Raw genomic sequence first — 23,557 nt, forward strand, 5'->3', positions numbered from 1 at the left:
AAGTATTGCAGTTGTCTTTTACAAATACAAAAGCTGTGCACTCCCACACACTTCTCTCTGCTTTATTCTGTTCATCAGATTGTGACCTTCATCTACACCAGTTAGTTTAACTGGTTCATATTACAATTCAGTGGACTAAAGACATAAGTGAACAGTTTGGCACACAGTGAGAGCCTACATATAGCGCCCCTTTGAATTGAGAATCAATTCTGAATCTAATTATGACACCAAGAATCGGGATCAAATCAAATCATGATATTCCCACTCCCAACAAATTCCTTTTATTACGTACCCGTTGTATTAAATCCATCCCACTCGTTCTTGTCGTCGGATCACAAAAGAAATTACTTTAATTTTGCAAAAATATTAGTGTGTATATCTCAAAAAGACTCCCATGTCCTCTGAGTATAATTTGCAGCTCTGAATGATGTATGTGTGTTTGTGCGCACGTTCTTGTGTGTGTTTGTCCCCCTGTGGTATATATTTTGATACCATCAGGGGGTCTCTTCACACCCCCTGCAGGAACCAGTTCTCACATTGTGGACCACCCGTGGCCACAGCCACGAGCTCCTAGTGTTGGGTGACACGAAAGGGCTACGGGGGGACAGCTGATGCACTCACACACACACACACACACACACACACACACACACACACACACACACACACACAAACACACAAACACCCACTCAGAGAAATATTTTTCAAATGCTGGAAACTACTGAATATGTCCTCTAGTAAATGCTCCCTCTAACCCTTTTAGCTCAAACTCTCTCTCTGTGCTTCAGGTTGTTCATGGCATTGCCCCTTGACAAACAAACTTTGTTTTGTATTGCTGCAGTCTAAATATAATATCTTTCCACCACATACACAACTAGATATACTTGAACACACAGAAACGTGCAAATAATCTTTCTTTTGAGGTAGACCCAGAGATGCATGTTGAAGACATGTCCTTACATGTAGCAAACATGTACTGACATGCAACTAACTGTGGAAGAGCCTGTGTGTGTGTGTGTGTAGATATGATCACAGTGAGATATGTACTATGCTTTGGAGATAATCTGTTATGTATGGGTATGTGATTACACTGAAAAAAACATTTTTCCTAGTGGATGCAGCATTATTTAGCAGAGGAGAACAGACTGACAGTTCATCAGAGATTTTCTTTAAATGTCAAATCTTTGTGTTTTTCCCCCTTCAATTTAGGAAGGTAATGTGCTTTATTTATCATTATACAATAAAAGGTTGTGATCATATCATTTTGCAACATTAAAGTATAAAAAAAACAAATCCTTGGGATCCATATCAAGATTGTTTGTTCATGTTGTGTTAATATTTTAAACAAAAAAATCCCATACATCTCCCAAATATTGATGTTCAACAGCTTCAAACTGTATACTAGTTTTAACGGCTGTTTCTTAAGATCTGTGATATTTAAATCGCACATTACAATCTAATCTGCATTCAACATGCTATCCAAATAACGACTCCATGACTACTCCTTGTGTATATTTGTCTGCAGTGTTATCAGATGGCTTGTTCATGCAGAATATGCAAATCAAGTAACTGGGTGGGGAGCTGGTATAGACAACCAAACTGGCAGGTGTGAGGTTGCTACATGTGCCGCACTACAGCCTCAATTTACTTTCCTTTTGAAAGAGGAAAAATATATTTTTAGCTGATGATGAAAGGCTCTTTAATTTGAGTAAAAATATAATCTACCGGTTGATAGTTCAATACTGAGTGAAAATTAAACAACTACTCGCAGTGAAAACTTTATTGCTGTTTATTTTCATTATTTGCTGATCCGCAACACATCAGTAACTTGTGTTTTCTTTCAATTTTTCTTTTCACTGACTGTATCTGTGCACATTCCGAGTACATTGTAGTGAACACCTTTGTGTCCACCTTTAGCAGGATATAGAACATTTTTCATGCATTGAAACCAAACATATGAGTGAAATTCGGTTTATGGTGATCAGCTACTTTTAAAAGGTTTTTGCTGTAATGAAGAAGCTGGTAAAGAACAAGCCTCATCAGTATGTCATACTGTACTCTTGGCCTCAGTTCTGGATGCTAAGATCCAGTATAGATGGCTGGAATTGGTTTGAGAGGAGTGAATCAAATCTTAGAAGTTGTTGGTTTTTCCACATCACACAAATGCATCACAGCAGCTGAACAGACCGAGCAGCTCAGAACAGGCTGCAGCAATTTTTTTTTTTTCCACACTCACACACACACACACACACACACACACACACACACTCACACACACACACACACACACACACACACACACACACACACACACACACACACACATATGCAGGCACACTCACACACACAGGCTCTTCCACAGTTGGTAACATGTCAGTACATGTTTGCTGCATGTAAGGACATGTCTTCAACATGCATCTCTGGGTCTACCTCATGTCTGCCCCTTGCTGTACATTGGCATTTAGCTTCAATAAATCCTGTGCTTTGGCATATTTTTCATTAGAGAATATTTGCACTGTAACCATTATTTATTTACAACTGTTATTTTTTCTTAAAGGAACATTTAAGGGTGAATGCAATGAACTTGTGAGTTAATGGCTAAAAGTAAAACTAAGTTTGCTTATCTAGATAGCGATGTTATAATTTTATTTTTGCAGTTCAGTAACTCTTAGTAATTCTGCTGTTTGTTTATTTTACTATATGTATATGTGTGTGTGTGTGTGTGTGTGTGAGACACGTTTCTCTCTGGCCGCAGTGAATGTCACTCCAGGTCTTCAGCTGAAGAAACCGTTGAGTGTTTCTGCCTGACTGGGCGGCCTGTCGCCACATCTGTCACTTTGGAGAAAACTCTATGCCTGATTCCCTCTGACCCCCATTGTGTGTGTGAGTGTGTTAGGGGCATAATTCTGCTTTCCTGTAAACTCCCTTGCCCTATAGCTGGAATCGTTTGTGTTAAGATGTGCGTGTGTCTGTGTGTATGTGTGCATCACTTTTCTCCCCACATTTCAGTTTCTACAGTAGTAACCTTGACTGTCACAGGAGATCCGTCTGACACACACCTTCATGTGCAATAATACCTACACTTAAACAAAACGCCTCTTCATTCCTCTGCAAGAGAGAGAGGCGTAATATTCCGGTCCATCACTCGCTAAAGCTGTTTAATAGGCTGCATTCAGACCGACTTCAGCTTTGTGTAAAAACAGGCCCCTCATTTCATTTCAAAAACACCAATCCGGGTTACGCAGCCGGGACGCCAACACAGAGGGCTCTGCAGGGTTGTCCGGTAAAAATGTTGAACCTTGATCAAGTTTTAGCTGACCGCAATGCAATTGAGTCCGGGAAGGCACTGCGTTGGCCAATCAAACTTGCACAATCACACATTCTTGGTGGGTTACTTTGGGACATGTTTTCCGTATTCCTATTGTTTACCTCGTGATCATCCCAACGAAGGATAAAATAGTTGCCGCCATGCTAACTTTTCAGCTATATAATCCTGTCTCTGAGTACCATTTGGTTTTTTGATAAGCCTTTAAACACATTAATCTGTCACTCAAGCTGGATTCCCTTGATCATATTTTATTGTCTCAACCGGTACCTTAAGAAACACGCCTCTCACCAACGCAATTCCCCCAAGCTCTTAGCACTTTCTTTCTTCCTCTTCATTCTTTTTTCACTCCTTTGCCTCATCTCTCTCTCTCTTCTTGCCTCTCTCTGTCCCCCCTGTTAAGACACTGTATATGCGGGTCTCTGATCTCCCTGCAGGTCTTGATCAAAGTGTTGTGTCACTGATGACAACCAGATTTTTACTATTGACCAGTGGCCTCATTAAATGTGAGTTGAACACATGTAGGTTCTCTAGTATCATAGAATTTGTATGTGAATGTGGTTTTTTGCTATGTGGAGGGTTAGAGGATTAAAAGCTTTGAAAAGAGGGAGGTAGTTAGAGGGAGGGTGGGCAGATCGGGATCAGTAGCCCTGCATATGGCCTATCTGTTCTCAGCATGTAAACTTAGTAAACAAATCAGTCATTATTCTTGAGCTTTAATACAGAAAATATCCCATATGTTTACATAACAATACAAATATTTACATAATAAGATCATGTTTACAAATCCACTGACTAAATTAACACATGCACGTTATTACATTTACAAATTTCGAAACACACTTATAAACACACACAATATACTAGTCACTAACTTAATTAACATATACACACACAGACACTCGCAGGGTGCATTTAAAGTTCGTCCGGCCTTGCTACAGTAACTAATTTCATAGACAGACACACACACACACACACACACACACAAACACACACTGGCTAAGTGAATTAATAAACACAAACATGATGCCTGCTGGTGGGTCATGAATATATTAGCATAAATACTGACCAGACATATTATTATTTATCAAATTAGTGCCTGCACAGGCGGGAGAACACACACACACACACACACACACATACACACACTCACAAAATGTGTAAAGAAATTAGGTCAACAGCCTTGAATTACAAAGAGTTAAACCTTATTATGTCTGATTAATAACACAACTCTAGTACTGTATACATGTATGTGTGTGTGTGTATGTGAGAATATTTGTGTGTGTGTCCGTCCATTGCCTTGACAGCTGATATTAACCATTACCACCTCAATGACTTTTTAATAGGAACTCATTTCCATATGTAATCTCAATGTTGCGGTGTGTGTGTGCGCGTGCCTAATGCCCTTAGTGCCCTGCTGCTCTTGGGGTCTCTGAAGCATACAGAAATGGGATCTGCCCCCTATAGCTTCCTTTGACTCTCTCAGCCCCCCCCTCACCCCTCCCCTCACACACTCTGTGTCTCATCCTCCCTGTCCTCTAATCCGCGCTCCCCATCAGCCATTCATCCTCCCCTCAGCTTCAACTCATGTGCTTTTAATGACGTACAGTACAAGTTCATTATCTTGATAGACTGACATCAGGGTTAAATCTCGAGACAGTATGGATAATCCCTGTTTGATAGATAACTCCTGTTTCACACAGTTATATAAATCACGGTTACATACTGAGCTATTTTTCCTATTTTTCCATTCATTTCAATTAGTGCTGAAAACAGTTGCTGATCAATGAGTAGATTGACATGTGATCACTTTGAAAATCAGTTAAACTTTTGTGTCATTTATTGATTTTAAAAAAACATTTGCGGCCGTTCAAATGTGGTGATTTGTTAAACATCTTTCAACTCAGGGACAGTTGTGCTTGAATCACATTAACATCCAGTTTATCAGCAGCAGATGAATTTGAGCTATTGTGACAGCTACATCTTTTACCTCAGTCTCCTGTTTAATTTCATTCAGTGCTTGTTAAGTGACACTAATGAGATCATTTCTTAATGAAAGCAGATAACAAGGCCTGTTGATTACTAACAAAATCACTAATAATATTAGTCCCACTCAGATGCTTCTCTGTAAAGAATTCTCTCACACTTATTATCTCCTGTTTATTGTTCATTATCTATCCTGCTTCCTTATTTTTTCATCGGTTTTTCAGGGGGGCTTTTATAATAACTATGCACAGGTAAATGAGGACAAATCACTTAACTGAGAATGACAGAGAATGCATTCAGTTATAAATCCGATGTATATTTTCTGCCATTCTTTCTCCAAGGCAGCAGCAGCTGGAGCCTATCTGACCCACACGTGGACAGGCTGCTAGTCTATTACAGTGCAAGCAGATATCCCTCCTATTTTTGTCTTTCTCCCTCTAGTTAAGGATAAAAATGTAGAATTGATTCAAATTTAAAACTGATTACAAACAGTTTAAGGTAAAAAAAAAAAGATTTAAATTATTTATTCCTCTATTTCATGCCTGCACATTTAAAAAAAAAAAAAGACTTAACAGTGGAATGCACACTCTTCAAGTTGGTTCTTTCATGTTGGACATGATGTATGGCAGGAAAGGAAAAGCATTATTAACTGACACACTGTAGCCTGTACTGTACATTTACTGTCAGACTGACAACTTACTGCTAACCTTTTCCTCTGCTCTGCTCACATTCATGTCAGTTTTCTTCCGCTCGATATCTACACACACATTAAGCACTGCCCTATTCCTTAATGGAGCTACGCTACTCTTGTACCTTTCACGTAGATGTCCTTTGAAGAATGAAGAGAGGGAGGATGACTCAAAACAATTCCACAATAACATAGGGTGTTATTGTGCTTGCACAGTGTGCGAGTGAAAATCATTAGTAGCCCATTGATATTAATGATCGTGTGAATTTTTTGCAGTGGCGCTCATAATTTTTGCAGTGGCGGTGCGCCGCTGCTGAATGAACATAGAGGAAATACTGTCTGTACTTGAGTCACACTTAATGTTAGTTAGACATGCTGATAACAACAGTTTCAGAGTATTAGTGAATCATTGTCAACTTTGATAAATCACTTTTAGTTTTAGTTTGTATGTTATTTGAATCTTTGTGCTGTAGTGTGTTCTTTTGTTTAAGAGGCATCAAGCATGAAGGACAAATAACACCTTGAGACCTGCTGTTTCCACCAGACCAATTTATTCCAAAACATCAATGAACAATCAATTGACATTTCCACCTCCATCTTTCTCTGTCCATTAGTTTGCTTTAACTCCTCTCTGAGTTCACAGGAAGCACTCGTGGCTTGCAGCACTATGGAGTTAAAGGGCTGTTTTGGTCTCCACAGATCCCATTTTCTCTTATATGCAGCAGTCGATCTGCTCTGGAAGCTTCACAAGATGCTTTCTCTTTGACAACACACACGCACATAAAAGATGAAAGAGGGGGTATAACTTCTTTCACAATTACTCCCTATACATTCATATACACACATGTGGGCCACAAATGTACATATACACACAGACAAACACACACACACACACACACACACACACACACACACACACACGGTACTTTGAGCCCCTCTGCCAATTACTTTTGATATATCCGTACAATGTGTCTGACCCATATATGCTATGGCATGTTTTTCTTATGTACCATATACATTGCATGTGCACGAACATACACACAATCACACAGGCTTTGATGTATCCAGACATTCTGTCTCATGCACAGGCGTGCACAGAGGGTCATGCCTGTAGTTCAGATACTATGCAAAAAGTAGGTTAAAGCTGACATGTTTTCAAAGGATTGTGTAGGTTGTTCATTATAGCCATGCATATGCATGTACATCCACATGTGTGCATGCGCACATACACTACACGTGCACGCACAACATGTACACACGTACGTGCAAGCACACATGCATGCATTTAGTATAAACATGCCTGAGAGAGAATATTTGCATATACAAGTGTGTGTGTGTGTTGGGTTAATCCGTGATGATGATGCTACCTGCCAAGTCACCCACGCACCAGATCAACAGTTGTTGCTCTAAATTAAGCTGCTTAATTACTGCAATTAAACTCTGCATGTGGTGTTTGTGCAAGAGTTATAGTGTGTAAACGTGTGAAAATGTGTGTGGCGGGTATTGAAGGAAGGCTTGTGTGTGTGTGTGTGTGTGTGTGTGTGTGTGTGTGTGTGTGTGTGTGTGTGTGTATATGTGTATTAATTTGTAGCTGCCTGGGTGTTTGAAAATGTTTATTTCCTGCATGCCTGTGAATCAAAGATTAGCTAAGTTTAAGAATTTCAGTGAGAGTTACTGAAAACAAACCTAGAAAAGTAACAATTTTTCAAGAATTTCTTCCTTTGAGCAAGCTGTCATTATTATTTTGTTTCAGCTAATGTCAGTCATATATCATGCAGGGGAGGCTATTAAAAGAATGAAAGATACACCAGTAAGAACTGACTTCTAGTTAAACTTCATCATTTCATTAAACACCACATAGCAATATAACATTTTTTTTTGTGCCAGCAAAGCATGTGGAAACCAGCATCAGCAAAAGTATCAAACTTTTGTGGAAAATAAGGCTTATCAAATGATGCGGCGAAGTGATATAAGATTGGTTTAAGCATGAATTAAAACAATATTTGTATTGAGTGTAATCTGTTTTAACTTTTAAATGCATTCTGTGTGAATTTTAGACAAATTCACTAACAGATGCAGTTAGTGTTACTAATTATTAATTGCTATGTTATATTTATATTTATATATATATATATATATATATATATATATATTAGTTACTCCAAGAGTTGGGGAAATGTATTTTGATATCATGCAGTGTTTCTGTATCCCTCTTCTTGTCCCACTTTTCTCCTTTTAATCCATCCTCACTGCACACAGTTGCTTACTTTTCTCTCTTTACTTCCAAATTCATCATTTCATTTCTCAAGTTGCTGTTGTTGACATCTGGCCCAGAATTTTTCTCTGTCTAGTGGGTGGGTTGGGAGATTTGCTGTGGAGGCAGACAGCCAGAGGGGATTGGCTGGTGGGGGAGGATAGGGGGAGGGACTAATGTGATTGAAGGTCAGACAGGCCTTCCAGTCAGTAGCACAATACAAAAATATTGCTGGTTATGAATGAGAGGTGTGTGTGTGTGTGTGTGTCTGTGTGTCTGTGTCCTATCCATGTCATGAACAAATGCATCCTTTCTTGAAAATAATTGTTTAAATTAATATGGTATTTAAAAAGCACAGTGAAGCGTGTGTGAGTGGCATGGCATGGTGGTGTACACATCACTTCAAGAGTGTCTTAATTTGCTTACTGACACATAGCTAATGTATGCATGTGTGTGTCTGTTTCCATAGTATTTTGGCTGGACTGCAGCAGCAGGGCCAGCCCTTTAACCGCGAAGGTCCCTGACTGACTGACTGACTGACTGACTTACTGACTGAGTCGCTGAGTGATGAAGTTACACCATTGGTCGGCCAAATGTGGCGTGACTGACTGATGAGGTTATGCCATTTGTCAGCTGAATGCTGACATTTCCTGTATCCATTTCAAGTTAAAAGCCTGTTTCAAATTAAAGTCTTTGGCTGTGTCTGAAATCCACACTAACATGCTATTTATACGCTAAAACAGTATGTGAATTTTTTTAGTATATCGGAAACCTTAGAATGAAACCAATAGTATGTGAAGTGCATACTATTTATGGGAAAATATTACAGTATACAAGCACTGGACACTACGCCTGCATAAATATCCCACAATGCAACGCAGTAGTGACGACAACAACAACATAACAGACAATGGCGGACAGCGACCAATGCAGTTCTGGCGTAACATCAATAACACTTCAATTTACGTGTAAGTGTAAGGTTTCACTTTGCTAGGTGTAATATAATTTTTTGAATTAGTTCGGACTTTATTGACATGGGCTACCATGGTTACTTGTCTCTAACCGGCAAGGAGGCTCTGAAGAAGTGACGTGATTATTACAGCTCAGTGTGTCCGAAAAGATACATACTACTGTTTATTCACACAAAAATATGTTGAGTGATAGTACACATATTGGGTGTGTAGTGCATAGTGTGTGATTTCTGACTCAGCGCCGGTGAAACAGAAGTTAGAGCGTCTTTAACTTCTGTGCTATGATGTATTTCCCAGTGAAACAGAATATTTGAGCGGTGTACAGTTACAAGGGGGGATTTAAGTCAAATCCTTCGTATCTGATTGGTAAAAGTGGGTGGGGTTTATCAAGTTTAGCACGACACACAGCTGCAGATAGAAACTGAGCTACAGAGCACTGTCGACTCCACACACCCTAACCAGTTGTTAGATCAGGAGGACGAGGGAGAGATGAATGAATTAGACCTCGACCACATTGTTTTGGAAATTTTTTGCCCACTGATACCCAAACACACATCTCTTCCCATCTCTCTCCATATTGCTCTGTTAGCTACTACGACCCACGAGTAGTCAAGTGTGGTTTTATTTGATGGGTGCGGTCAGCTAGTTGCCCAAAGTCACATTTGATTGGATGAATTTTTGTAAACGCCCTTGAGTTCAAGATGAATCATCAAACATTTTAAACCGTTTCACAGGAAGAGGAAAGACAAGGATTTTGATGTGGACATATAATTGGCATATAACAAGAGATAACTGAACTATTAACACAAGATTAGAAGGGGTAAAGTGTATTTTTCATTTCACTGGGTTTTTAAAAGCCCTCTAGCGTTCCATACACAATCCAGTCATATACTAGGTTTTGACCAAGGATATGTTGAAAGATTAGAGAATACTCACTTTTTCATGCTGGACATTAACAGATCTATTCCTAACATGCTTCCACAATATCTACAGCCCTCATACTGTGCAAAAATGTATCAAAAAGTTAATCTCAGCTGTCTGAGTCAGACAAATCAACTGTGTATCTTCCAATGTTAGTCTTTTTTAGTACAGAATTACCTCTTTGGGTTGCATCAGACTGTGTTTCCATGCTGAGCTGAGGTGGAGGGATAGTAACACAATTAGAGAAAAGAATACAAGGAAGGACACATTATTTATCCTCCCTAAACCCTTCTCATAACACATAAATGTGCTTTTTTGGCATGACATGTAAATGTTTTTGCATTACAGAGATGGAAAATTATACATAAGAGAAAAGACAAACAATAGGGACATTATAACAAGTACTGTTAACATGGAAAAAAAAGTATAAAGATATGTACCCAATAACATTCAAATACATTAATGTGAAAAACACACCATATATGTTGTAATGTTATAGATTACACATCATTTATATGGTATTCTGTCTTCCTCTCTCTTTTTCTGTTTCTCTGTGTGAATTCCTGCACAAGCTGAATGTTTCGTTAGAGGGAATGTATTGATCCATGTACTGTCCATGTCGACTCTCATCTCTCTCTGCGGGAGGTGGATCTGTGTTTGTGAATATTTATATTCTGCCTAATTATCGGTCTTCATGGGAACCAACTGGAAGAAAGTCGAGGGAGGTAAAACCAAGTTTAGAAAGTTCACAAACTTGTGGTCGAGTCACAAACAGCACTGATTTGTCATTTTCTCCCATTAGTTGATATGGTCATGTTGTGTATTTTTTTAGTCATTTTAACTTTTCAAAAATATCTCACTTGACTGTTCTATTATCTACTGCTTATATGGGTGTATACCCACTTAAAATGTTTGTCTAGACTCTTTAAAATGAAAAGTTTCTGCAAAACTTAAGAAAAATGTCCTAGAAAAATACGGGTTTTAAAACTTTACCTTTTCCAGTTTTTGTTCCACTGTCAACAAAAAGAGGTGCACCCCAAAGTGCTTAATTAAAATTTTTCAGTAGCAGAATATAAAGAGAATAGTTTCTGTTTGTTTTATTGCAGTGAGATGAATATATTAACACTGTATGAATAAAAACATTAAGAATAACAGCATTAAAGCAAATACCATACAGAGTATTTCATAAGATCTGTTACATCAGAGTTAAAGAGCAAATATGCTCAAAGGGATCTAAGCTGTTATTGCTGTACATAAGGTCATTCACATTCTGATTGGTTGCATGGGTGGTAATGTTTAATAGATTACAGATTATATGCACATAAGGATGATCCTATTATACTGCATTAAACCCTTATTTTCCATGACACAAAGCAACACATAGCTAAGCATGTATACATTAAGCTGCCATGATGCATGAAGGGGCGTATGTGTTTATATTTTATATAACATATACAAGCCTAAGGACAGCAGTCATATATTAAGACTATCAGACCATCACATTAAAGTAAAATCCTATAAACTACAGTTGACCAAATGTTGAAGTAACGCAGAAATTTCCAACCAGTTTGACAGAAAAATGCGAATACATTTTTATTTAGATAAGCTTTAGACATGTGCAGTGTTTCCCTCTCCCTTTCACGCTCTCTCTCCCTCCATGTACTGTATGTATGTCTGCATGTACTTAGCCTCATGTTGACTTGTTCTATAAAAATAGGGTTTTAATTCAGTTTAATAGGATCATCTTTATGTGCATCTAATCTATAATCTGTTAAACATTATAGCCTGTGGCAACCAATCAAAATGTATATCATGCCAAAGAGATTAAGATAAGAAGGGATGCTGAACCTCATATGTGTATGGTAGGGATAGAAGGGTAGCTTGGTACATGTGCCTTCATGTACACTAAAATTCACTTACGTTACACTGACTTTGACTTGTACACACACACACACACACACATGTATACAGTATACACAAACGCACATAGAGTTGTAAGCATGCACTTATCCATATGAATGATAGTGTTCTTGTGGGTATACACACATGATGGTGGAGTTGGTTAAAGTCAGGAAACAAGCATGAAAAGATGGTGGAACTACTGCCCCTGTCTGTAAAACTGTAATCTATTAAGGATGCTTCTTCTCACTAGGAGGTAATTCTAATTTGTCAAACCATGAGTATCTTTGATGTTTTGCTTTAAAAGCTGAACAAATACGAATTAATGTAAATGTCACAAGCATAACTTTTAATCTCTGCCTCTCTGCCTCTCTCTTACATGGGAGGCTGATCTTTGGTCACACAAACAGTCACAGAAGAAGAAGTCGCCAAAACAAACACATTAGACATGGCTGAGAAAACAAAATGATCAAATGTCATTTTAACTATGTTGATGATGACAATGTTTGTTGCCATGGGCGCAATAAAAAAATGCTTGTAGGGGGCAAAACAAATAATTTGGCTGAAGACCTGTTCTGTAAACAACAGTTGACAAAAATGCACAGAGTTCTTCTACAGTCCATCCACTGCTGGTGACATTATGCCATGTCATAGCCATAGACATGGTGCCATCTAGGCTACTAATATTGCTGCTGTTGCTGCTGAGGAAGAAATATTGTGTTGTATATATTGACAAAGCGATATTGAAATAGCACAGAGATACAGATTATGTAAAATGTATGTGTGAATGCAAGTGAGTGAATATAAAATATATTAGGTTATTTATTGTTGTTATTGAGCATGGCCCTTATTAATTCTGTCACATTTTTTTGTTGAATATACATTATTAAAATCAACCAATAACCACAATGTTTCAAGATACTAAAACTAAAAAAGTAATTTTTAAAGCAACTATATGTAGAATTTGACTATATGTAGGTTTTCCCAGTGGTAATATCAAAAAATACACCATGGCAGACTCACTGTGTGCCATGCTGTGTGTGTATTTTCTTCAAAAGTCCCATGAATAATTACAGTGACCAAGTAGCATTAATGTACAGTACCAGTCAAAAGTTTGGACACATTTTCTCATTCAAGTGAATGGGAAGGTGTGTCCAAACTTTTGACTGGTACTGTATGTTTTTTCTTTTTTTTCATTCAGAGAAAGTAATTTTTTTTTGACATTTCTCACATCTATGATAGCAAAATAAGTTATTATTATTCCTTTTTGGAAAAAGTAGTAATTTTACACTGCTGTGTCTCCAACACTTGAACATCCAGGGTGATATTCAGTCATTTGACAGTTTTCATGTGTGTGCTATTGAAAGTAATCAGAAACAGCATGCACCAACTAATAGAAACAAGCATGACATGAAAATGTGTGGTCATGTTGTGCCACTTGTGTGTCTCATTTATGATTTAAGATCCTTTTACCGTTGCAACAGTGGCTTTTACTAAAGCTCCCAATCACCTGAATCAATTGGTTCTGTCACGCTTCTTCAAAGCAACCACTTCAAAGCCCTCATCTCTTTTCTCCTCCCACTCTTCCCATCCTTTAATCCAAAGGCGGAGCCGGGAGGGCCATAAGAAATTATATATGTAAACAATATAATGATATATAGAAGTCTGCAAGTGTATAGTGTGGTTGTAAGTACTGTAGCTTATTGGCCGTGTTAGCAGCTTTTCTATATGGGAACAAATACACATATTATCATGGTAACAAATCTTTATTTGTGACTAATGGAAATGAAATCTTTATTTGCCGAAAATGAAGATCAACATCTGCATGTCACATGTTCATTCTGCTTTTCGGTTGAAATGGTTTGAGTTCAGCTTCCGATATGATTGAATCCAGGTCTTTATTAGAACATACAACAACAAAACTAAAATCTGTCACTTTTACTCATTTCTGAAATAATCCTGTCATTCTCCAAATTAGATTACTGTAAAACAAGCCAGTAGACATAACCAAATTAATAATATAATACATTATACAAAATCATGTTTTTGTCAAACATCATGTTTTTTTCTTTATTATTGTGATAAATTCTTCCCAGGCTGAAAAGATGTTTTTCATTCTCTTGAATTCTATCAGACGACATGGGATTGTTTATCTATTTATTCATTTTTTTAGTCATTTTTGCTGTGTTTTTTTACATAATATTTTTTCTTGGCTTGTTGACTTATTAACAAAACACACAGTAGATAGATGTAGGTTTTGACCTGAGTTCATCATGTAGACAGACATAAATTAAACGTACTACACTTGGAATTCTGTGTTCAGTTCAGTTTAGATGACTAGCATTGGACACACACACACACACAGACACACACCGAACATGTATTTGGCAGAGTGTTGAAGTGATGATAGTTTGATATGTGTATGGCATTTGTCAAGTATGCTAATGGTGTTATTCTTGGACAAAGACAAATGCAGCTTACACATACACAAAGCTGTTTCCTCTTAAGCATGCTCTCTCTGTCTACGTCTCTCTACCTATCTATAGTCTCACCCCTGAAGGCTCAAACCCTAAACAAGGCAGGTCCCCCTGCCACCTTTCCATCTGCTGTTTTGTTCACTCCTCCCTGTGCTGTCTTTACACTGCTGTGTCAGAGTTCAGTGAATGTTAATAGCTTTTAGGAAAAGTCTCCTGCTGCCCACCCTTGTTTATAACTGTTCTGACATCAAACTGCATCATAAAGCGACATGGAAACAAGGGGTTAGGTTAAGGGTTTGTTGTATGAACACACACAGGTCAAAGCAGTGTGGAAACTTTAGAAAAGAGGTCCATATTTAATTTCAGTGGGACTAAACATTATAATTTGTTAATAAGCACATTATCAATATCCACAGTATATTAATATGTTAAAATTATTCTTTAGTTGTCTCATTTTGACATTGATGTCAAAGGATAGAATCAGCTGCAGAACAATACCTCGTAAACTGGTATGGGCTCAATGTCCTGCTAGCTCAAGAACATTTCAGCAACCTCCTAGTTACTAGACCACCATGAATTAAAACTTTTCACTGATGAAAAATATTAGGTTTTTGTAATATGGTGTTAATCTACATTGGATTTACAAATTTCTCCTTGCTAAATGTCTGTTATGTAAGTTTTTTTCAACTTTTACGTAAAAAATGATGTCGTAATCTTGACATGCCTCAAATTGACACATATCGGCCCCGTACCTCTCTCAGTACGCACATACCAATACCAGAGGAAGCAGCTGTGCATTGTGTGTCAGAGCAGATAGAAAAGACAGAAGAAATATTTCCTGATGAAACGGCCACCTTCTCTCTGTCTCTGGCCAACAATAACACCACTGGCATGGCTAATGCAAAAGGGACTGAGAAGCAGGCCAAAGGGGCAAATTAGCGGGCAGGTTATTGAGTTGATGGGGAGATCTATGGATGACTGTTTCCATAGCGTCCCCCCTGTTCAAAACATAATTAACACAGGAATCTCAAAAGCTATTTAATATCTGGCAACACATAACCTTACTTGCTTGGCAACATTATGTGAGTTGAATCACAGGAATGTTGTTTTGGAGGGAACCAATTTAGCTCCTAGGCCAAGTTAATGCAGGTCTAGCCCTTTGCAGAGAGACCTCTTGGCCAGCAATATTGTGGGACAAAGCTGTGACGTAGAAACTGATGCTTCGGGTGTGGTGGGTGCAGGAATACATCCACTCTTGGGATGTAGATGATGCAAGCAAGGGTTTGACCTTGGCATAGGGATTGGTTTTATTTAGCCCAAACAAGGTAATGTTAGCGGCGCTGGAAATTTGCTGTCACCGCCTCTCTTTAGGCTACAAAAACTAAAAAATGAGACACAGATTATTGGGAAGATATACTGCAGGGAATCAGCTGTAGTGTTAATGCTGCTAAACTGAGACAGTGGTGGTAGCTGATGATAACATGTCTATGCATTAAGCCTGACCTCCAGGTTCTCCAGTGATTCCAGCCTGGCCAACGGTAGACGGGTAGCTCTTATCTATGTCTTGGAAAGCAGGCATTGCTGAAACCCGGCCTATTTTCTTTGTAAAATAAATTGAACGAGTTAGTAAATGATAAAGAACATTTAATGAACTAGCCTGTTTTTGAGTATTGAATCAAGGTGGAATATGCCTTTTAATTAACTGCATACTGAAGCAAATGAACATCATATCCTGCATTGCATTGTTGGCGTGTGGTAGCCTTTAGATCTGATCATGTGTGATTGATGGATGCTTTTGATGGTGTTTTTAGACGTGGCTGGCTCCAGAAGTCATTAGTGCATCCTAATGTCAATGATGATGAGCTTTGGAAACTCTTTCACTCTGGACAATTATGCTGCCATCATCTTTAATCTATCTGGCCCATGCACGCCTTTTAAAAACACAGTTTTACTCTCTCTCTCTTTCTCTCTCTCTCTCTTACACACACACACACACACACACGAACTCTCCAATTAGCCAAACACCATCTTTACTCTCCGAATGACCACATGCATCTTTCTGTCTGTCTTTGCACAGCTAATGATAATGATGGTTGTGTGTTTTGCTGTATGTGTGTGTGTGTGTGTGTGTGTGTGTACTTGTGCCCCTGCAAGTGCAGATGTATTTGTGTGTGCCTGCATGATATGATATGTCTTAACACATAGCTTAAGCAGACAGTCAACCATTTCCAGACCTACAGCCAAATGACAGTTAGATCATTAAGCTCTAGCAGTGAGCATTGCTCTAATTTAGCATGAAGCTGGTAGAAAGTCCCCTCTTGCTGTATGTGACCTTCACTTCCCTGGAATGCATGTTTGTAAGACGGGTATTTTTAATACATGTCGGCGACTGTCATGAGCTGGGTTCTGTCGAGGTCTTGCAGCATTTAGGCAAAGACAAGAGACTGCTAACAGTAATAAAACAATAATACTTCAGAGGAGCTGCTGTGATGGTAGGGGAGATTTGTATCTCGGGGTTAGCAATAGGGCAAAAACTGCTGTCACAATACATTTTCCCATATTGATCAGTTTATTATGATTTTAATAATACTGTTTTAGTGTTCTGATAATAGCTGAAACCTGAAGAAATGTGTACATCATGATTTAAACATGATACTTAGAAGAAGAAGTTAGCTTGTATAGGAGCTTGTAATCAATCGAAACATTGAAACAACAAATGGTTACTCAGTGTTTCCCCTAGGATTTCTTCCATTAGCGGTGCTGTTGTGCACTAGCAGAGCCCTCAACAGCAGGACCTGTATTTGCGCACATCAGCAGTGGAATAACTGAAAACTACTATGGCATTGTTCCAAACTTCCATAGAGTCATGCGTGTGTTAATTTACAGGAGTTTTTGACAGCAGAAGGGCTCTGGAGGCCCGGAATGACAGAATGAAATGCCTCAACACAGAAAATGTACACTATTTTTAGAGATGCACTGATATGGAATTACAAGGCCAATAACAATAGTGATAATTATAGACTTAAGTGACTATAGTTCAAAATGAGATGATTACATATTTGTTGTGGATAATTTTATTATTACAAATGCAAAAACTTGAAGATGACAGTATAGATTGACAAGTTTTTTTTTCTAATACAGGGTTTACAGCTTTCACCATCCCTACAATAAAGAATTTTTTTTTTTTTTTTTTTAATTATTAACTTGTTTGTAACTACCAATTTATCTTTTTAATATGTAGACAAATCAGACCTTATCTCCAAGACCCTTAGAATAACCTTTCATACTGTTAACTGATTAATGGTTGAAGCCCTCCGACTCCACTCTTCAGAAAAGCTGCAGGTCTTTAACAATAAAGTGGTTAACAGCTCTGTGGCATCATTCATCCTCTCCTCTGTCTTCCTCTGCTGCTGCTGTTGGTCGGAGACTGACTGCTGCACAGTAGGTACTGATGGTAGAGAGGAGGGGCAGGCTTATGTCAGCCTTAAGTCTATAAGAATTCAACTCATTTTCAGATGTTTAGCTAATTAGACTCAATTGTTACATTCAATGAACATCCTTTTAGAGCTTGTTCATAACAGTTCCCTAATAGCATAATGAGCTCTGTATAGCTGTAAAACATAGCGATGGTGGATGAGAGCGGAGCGGGAGTTGACTGCTGGAAGTCGGAGACGTCGTATTTAAGTTTATGTTCTGCTTGTTCAACAGTTGTTTGATAAATTTCTTTTGACGTCTCCCATACTGACAGATATTGTTGCACTTACAGCAGCAAGCAGTTGTAGTCGACTGTAGTAAAGTATAATCTAAAGTTTGTTTCATCCTGTCTGCTGTGCTGCCCTCATGCAAACAGGCACAGACCACAGACAGAGAGCAGAGGAGGGAGAGACAGAGAGGCAAAAATCTCATTCGTTCCCCACTAGCTCCAGTCCGTGATTATTATGTACAATGTGAAATTTCAGCAGCGGTGTTCATCATTTAGCAGTGGCACTTTGCTGCTGTTGAAATCATATAGACTGTAAATACTCTTACTGTAAAGTCAGGGAACTCTCCTCTTGTTAATCTGGACATTGGAGCAGTTTGGAGGCCTCAGAGTGCAGTCTACCCCCAAGAGTTAAAGGTGCAGTGTGTAGAATTTAGTGGCATCTAGCGGAACGGACTTGGCAGAAATGGAATATAATATTCATAAGTATGTTTTAATTAGTGTATAATCACCTGAAAATAAGAATCGTTGTGTTTTCGTTACCTTATAATGAGCTCTTTATATCTACATAGGGAGTGGGTCCTCTTCCATGGAGCCGGCCATGTTGCACTGCCATGTTTCTACAGTTGCCCAGAATAGACAAACCAAACACCGGCTCTAGAGGGGGCCTTTTGCATTTTTCATGAGTTTTGTGGCCACTGTAGGTTCTCCTACATGCTTGAAAGGGGGGGGTGAGGGGAGGGGTATTCATTTGGTTGTAATCTGCAACCTTACCGCTAGATGCCACAAAATCCTACACACTGGTCCTTTAAAACATTAGAAATGTAGCTCTAGTTTTGTTGTGATGTTTAATCAGTAAAAGATTTAAATCCATTCTTCAAGCAAAGGTGGCTAACATAGGTGTAATTGATCTCCATATTTACTGTAAACAGTCCAGATACTGGTTTAAAGCAGTTGAATTCTGAATCAGCTGCACAGGACAGAGAACTCCAGCTCAGTGGGTCCTAATGGGACAAGAAAAAATCACAAATAACTGGACATCAAAACAGAGGTCTGAATCAGATAGCACTTCCAGGTTTCAGCCTACACGCTTTAGATTCACTACCTAGAGTAAGTTGGGTCATACTGAATCCAGTTAAACAGTAGCTGTAGTCACAGTAAAGAATGCCCTCTTGGGTATTGTAGTATGTGTATGATAGTTACAACAATGGTTATGTATGCATTATGCATATAGTATGTGTGGGGGCCCTTTTTTAAGACAGCTGGACTTTTGGCATCATCATGTTTTGTTGATGTTTTTGTTTTGTTTTTTCTGTTTGTTTGTTTATGTCTGTTCAGAGGGAGTGTGTGAGATCTGGTTGACCAGTGAAGACACAGGAGCCTATGGTAGAGACATCGGGACAGACCTGCCCACGCTGCTGTGGAGACTGGTGGAGGAGATTCCTGAAGGAGCCATGCTTAGGCTGGGTATGACCAACCCACCATATATCCTGGAACACCTAGAGGTATGCACAGTACACAGTCACAAACAAACCAATATAAACATGTGCCACTCAATTTACTCTAAAGTACCATCAAAGACGATACTAGATCGGCCATTAATGCAGCTAAAATACTTAGAGTACCCCACTTATCAAGCAAGCATAAGTAGGCTTTTTCTACCTTTTTGTTTTTGTCTCCATAGCCTCTTGTGCTATCCCTTCCAGGGAACAAATAATATTGCTTTGTCTAGATTTAATAAACTAAATGGCTTTCTGTTTTGCTTAGCAAGCAGTTTAGCCGCACCACTCATACTCCATTCATTAGAGCAGTTCATTCTCTTCTCTCCCTAATGAGTCAATTAAGGACCATTGTGTCCTCTTTAGCAACCTCATTTTATCAGTCATTATTGTCTTCCCTAATGGAACAATGGACATTGTTATCCTCTCTCTCTCTTTCTCTCTTCTTCTCCCTCTGTGCATTTTTGCATGTGTCTGTTTCTGTCTGTCTGACATGCTATCATTTAAATCTTTTTTCCTTCTCTGTCAATCTATCTTTATTATTTTTTTTAAATGTATGGTTTCTAAAAGCGTCCGGGTAATAATCACATATTATCACCATTTTCCACCACCAGTGGACAATAGGCAATAAATGGCCGCTGCTTTCAGGCAGCAGATTATCTTGGTGAGGGGAGAGAAACGCAAAACGGCATATAGGATGCAGAGGACAGATCTATTAAAGAAATTAACCTTATTTGTCTGAATTATTTGGATACATAAAGTTAAGGGATTAAAGCTTAAAAAAATAAACAATAGCATGTTTGTTTTGTGGTCAGGTTTGTCTAACACACTTCCATCATTGTGGGTAAATAAAATAAATAATCAATAAAATCAAGATGGTAGGATGTGACAAGAAGGTACACACTTACCAGCACACCAAATCAAAACAGTTTTTTGTGTCTTTGTGTTCTGTTAAATTGGTGTCATATAATTCAAGTGAGAGCGAGAGGGAGAGCTAGAAATAGTGTATGTGTGGGAGAGCTGGAGAAGGTGCTTGTTTGTATATGGCTGCAAGGAGAGAAGTGAAACTCAAACTTCACTTTTATTTAATAATTATATAATATAATTCTGTAATTACTGTAAACAGTGGTATGTGTTGGACTACACTGCTGCCTGGAGTCTTTGTTAACAGTGACAACCAGAGATGAACCTCTTAAAATGTGTGCAACACATGTTGAATGTGTCACTAGACCTGCATCATGTGTGCGTCTCCTGTCTTTAAATATAATAATACTGTTTGTTTTTTTTTCCCTTCAGCGTGACAAGCTAGTAAAATTGAACAACTGTGAATGTATGGCACTTCAGTAGTAAGGCTGTGGTTGTGTTTACATTTGAAACAGTAGAGGTGACAATTTAAGGAAATAAATGGAGGAAATGTACAAGAAATGAGTGAATTTGGGTCAGAGATTTTATTCTTTTGATTTTATTTAGTGCTTGGTGTCAACCCTCATTTTAAATTAGGTGATAGTATGTCCGTATAAGACTGAAGTTTTGCTTTGCTTTTGTCATTCTCCAGTCTCACCCCTCAGGAAATCCAATAGGATGTGTGACAGAGGAAATAGTTAATGGAGGAAGGGATGACATAGAGATCTGAAATGGGGAGCAGTAACCTAGAAAAGTAAAGTGAGACAAAACTTTTTAGTTAAAAAAAAAAAAAAAAAAAAGGCGAGTGAAGTTCACAACAAATATACTTTTGAATCAAACAATCAAGGATGATTGGAGATCATAGATGAATGAAATGAGGGCAGAAATGGAAAAAAATGGGGATGAAGGCCCGGGGATAGAGATGAGGGGTAAAGAGGAGTGAGAAAAGTGCTGTGGGAAGCAGCAATGGAGGTTGTAATTAACCAGGGGTTAATGGAGGTGGCTAATTGTCCCCCACATGTATAGGTAGGCTTTCTGCTTGGCTACATTACAATTAAAAAACCACCCTCCTAATGATAGGGAATAACAATTAACTGATAATTAGAAATATGCTAGGGTGACACACTAGCTTGGTCTCTGTGTGTGTATGTTAAGAATCATTTCATATGCTACCAGCCCTTTTATTGTTAACGTCCATGCATTGAATTGAATTATATCTTTTTTTGCTTTAATTCCTCAGTCAATTAACCTACATAAGAAAAGATAAGAGTGCTCTTCTTTAACTTATCATTGTCTTTTGTTGCTCCTGTCCCCCATTTACCCTTTTATCCTCTTCCCTCCCTTTCTCCCCTCGTTTCCACCCCCTCTTCAGTTCTTGCTTCTTTTCCTTCCTGCTTTCCCGTTTCTCTTTCTTGCCCTACTTGTAAACTTTCTATATATTGACAGTTGTTTAGAGTTATCTTGTTTCCTCCTGTTTGATTTTGCTGTTTCTCCCTCTGATCCTTATTTTTCCAGGTCTTTCCCCTCAGTAATTCATCATATTCTTCTAGTCACTTTTTAAACTTTTTTTTCATCTTTTCACACCTAATAAGTCTATTTTTTTTCCTCCTAATCACTCTCCCTCCACTGCCTCTTCCATCGCTTCCCCCCAATTCTTCTCATGATGACGGTAATCACAGCAATATGAACAGAGTGATGATGATGAAGGCCAAATCTCCGAAGTAGATTTACCCTTCATCCTAAATAAAGGCCAAATTATACCCCGCTGTCTTTCCTTCAAAGAACACCAGCACTTATACAGTATAACAGCATCATACCGAATGGCTGTGATTGAAGCTGAAAAGGCCAAGTAACCTCTTCACTTCCTCCTAAAAGATCACCCTCTCCAAACACTCTCACACACATACTCGCTCAGATCAACGCTTTTCCCCTTGTCTCCCTCTGACAAATAAAGAACACACAGTTTCTTCCTATGTGCAGCCTGTTTTTTTTTTTTTTTCCTGGTAGATGTAGACAGCCTTATATCACCATTTCCTGATTGGAGCAGTTAAAGGCCCAATCACCTCTCACGGGCCACTAGTCTCTGACATTTTAGTTGATTGCATTGTGCCATCGGTAGTTTCTTTTTGAGTAGTTGCAACTAAAAATGTCTTTACAAAAATGCTACTCTTTTGTTCTTCCTCTTCTTGCTGACATTTTTCTCTTTGCACTTTAATATTTTGAGCTCAGCATTTTTATCTATCAGTCTATCCATCTATCTATAAATTGCAAAGGCGCAACAGTAGGTCATCTGATCATATAAGGCGCATGTGTGCGCGCACATGCAGATACCTATAGTATGTATGTGCGAGCCTCTGTGTTTGTGATTGAATCTAGCATGCTAGCAGAGTCAGCAAATGAGGTGTGAAAGTAGCCTCCTTGTATGTAGCAATCAGTCAGTCTGAGATGGATGAAATTGCAGTTCTCCATTAAACATCCTCCTCACTCATCTCAGTCGGACCAGAATACATCAGATATACCGCTCACACTCACTACACAGTTAGCTCTGTGCAATAATGGTGTTATACTATAACCTTTTGTGATTTAACTTAACATTTTGCACAGCTTTATTTGCTCAAAACTTAAACAAATACAATAAATTGGCTGTTAAATAATGTTGAGCCGCTTGAAAGTTGGTGTACACAATGCACTGGAAAGTTAGATTAATAATCTGATATATGAATGCTTAATTCCAAAATAGCAAAATAGGATCTTATAAATACAGACAGAGAAACAAGAGTACTACAGTGCTGTTAAAAGTTGCTGTGTGACACAGGACAGGACAGAACCTGTAATCATTTTTACATGCATACTTTGTCTTCTTGTTTACTTCCTTTTTGTCATCTAGCCAGAGGCAGTGGGAGAAGTGTGAAAGGAACACACATCACTGACCCC

General features: G+C 38.5%; 1 protein-coding gene across 1 annotated transcript in view; it reads left to right on the top strand.

The window, feature by feature from the left end:
* Positions 1–23,557, top strand: part of cdkal1 (CDK5 regulatory subunit associated protein 1-like 1) — a 244,305-nt gene that overhangs the window by 120,938 nt on the left and 99,810 nt on the right. Inside the window, exon 9 of the mRNA XM_042423928.1 lies at positions 19,560–19,726. Coding sequence (XP_042279862.1) covers positions 19,560–19,726 — 167 coding nt within the window. The remainder of the gene's footprint in view (positions 1–19,559; positions 19,727–23,557) is intronic.

This window comes from Thunnus maccoyii, chromosome 10 (assembly GCF_910596095.1).
Source record: "Thunnus maccoyii chromosome 10, fThuMac1.1, whole genome shotgun sequence".
Lineage (NCBI taxonomy): Eukaryota > Metazoa > Chordata > Actinopteri > Scombriformes > Scombridae > Thunnus > Thunnus maccoyii.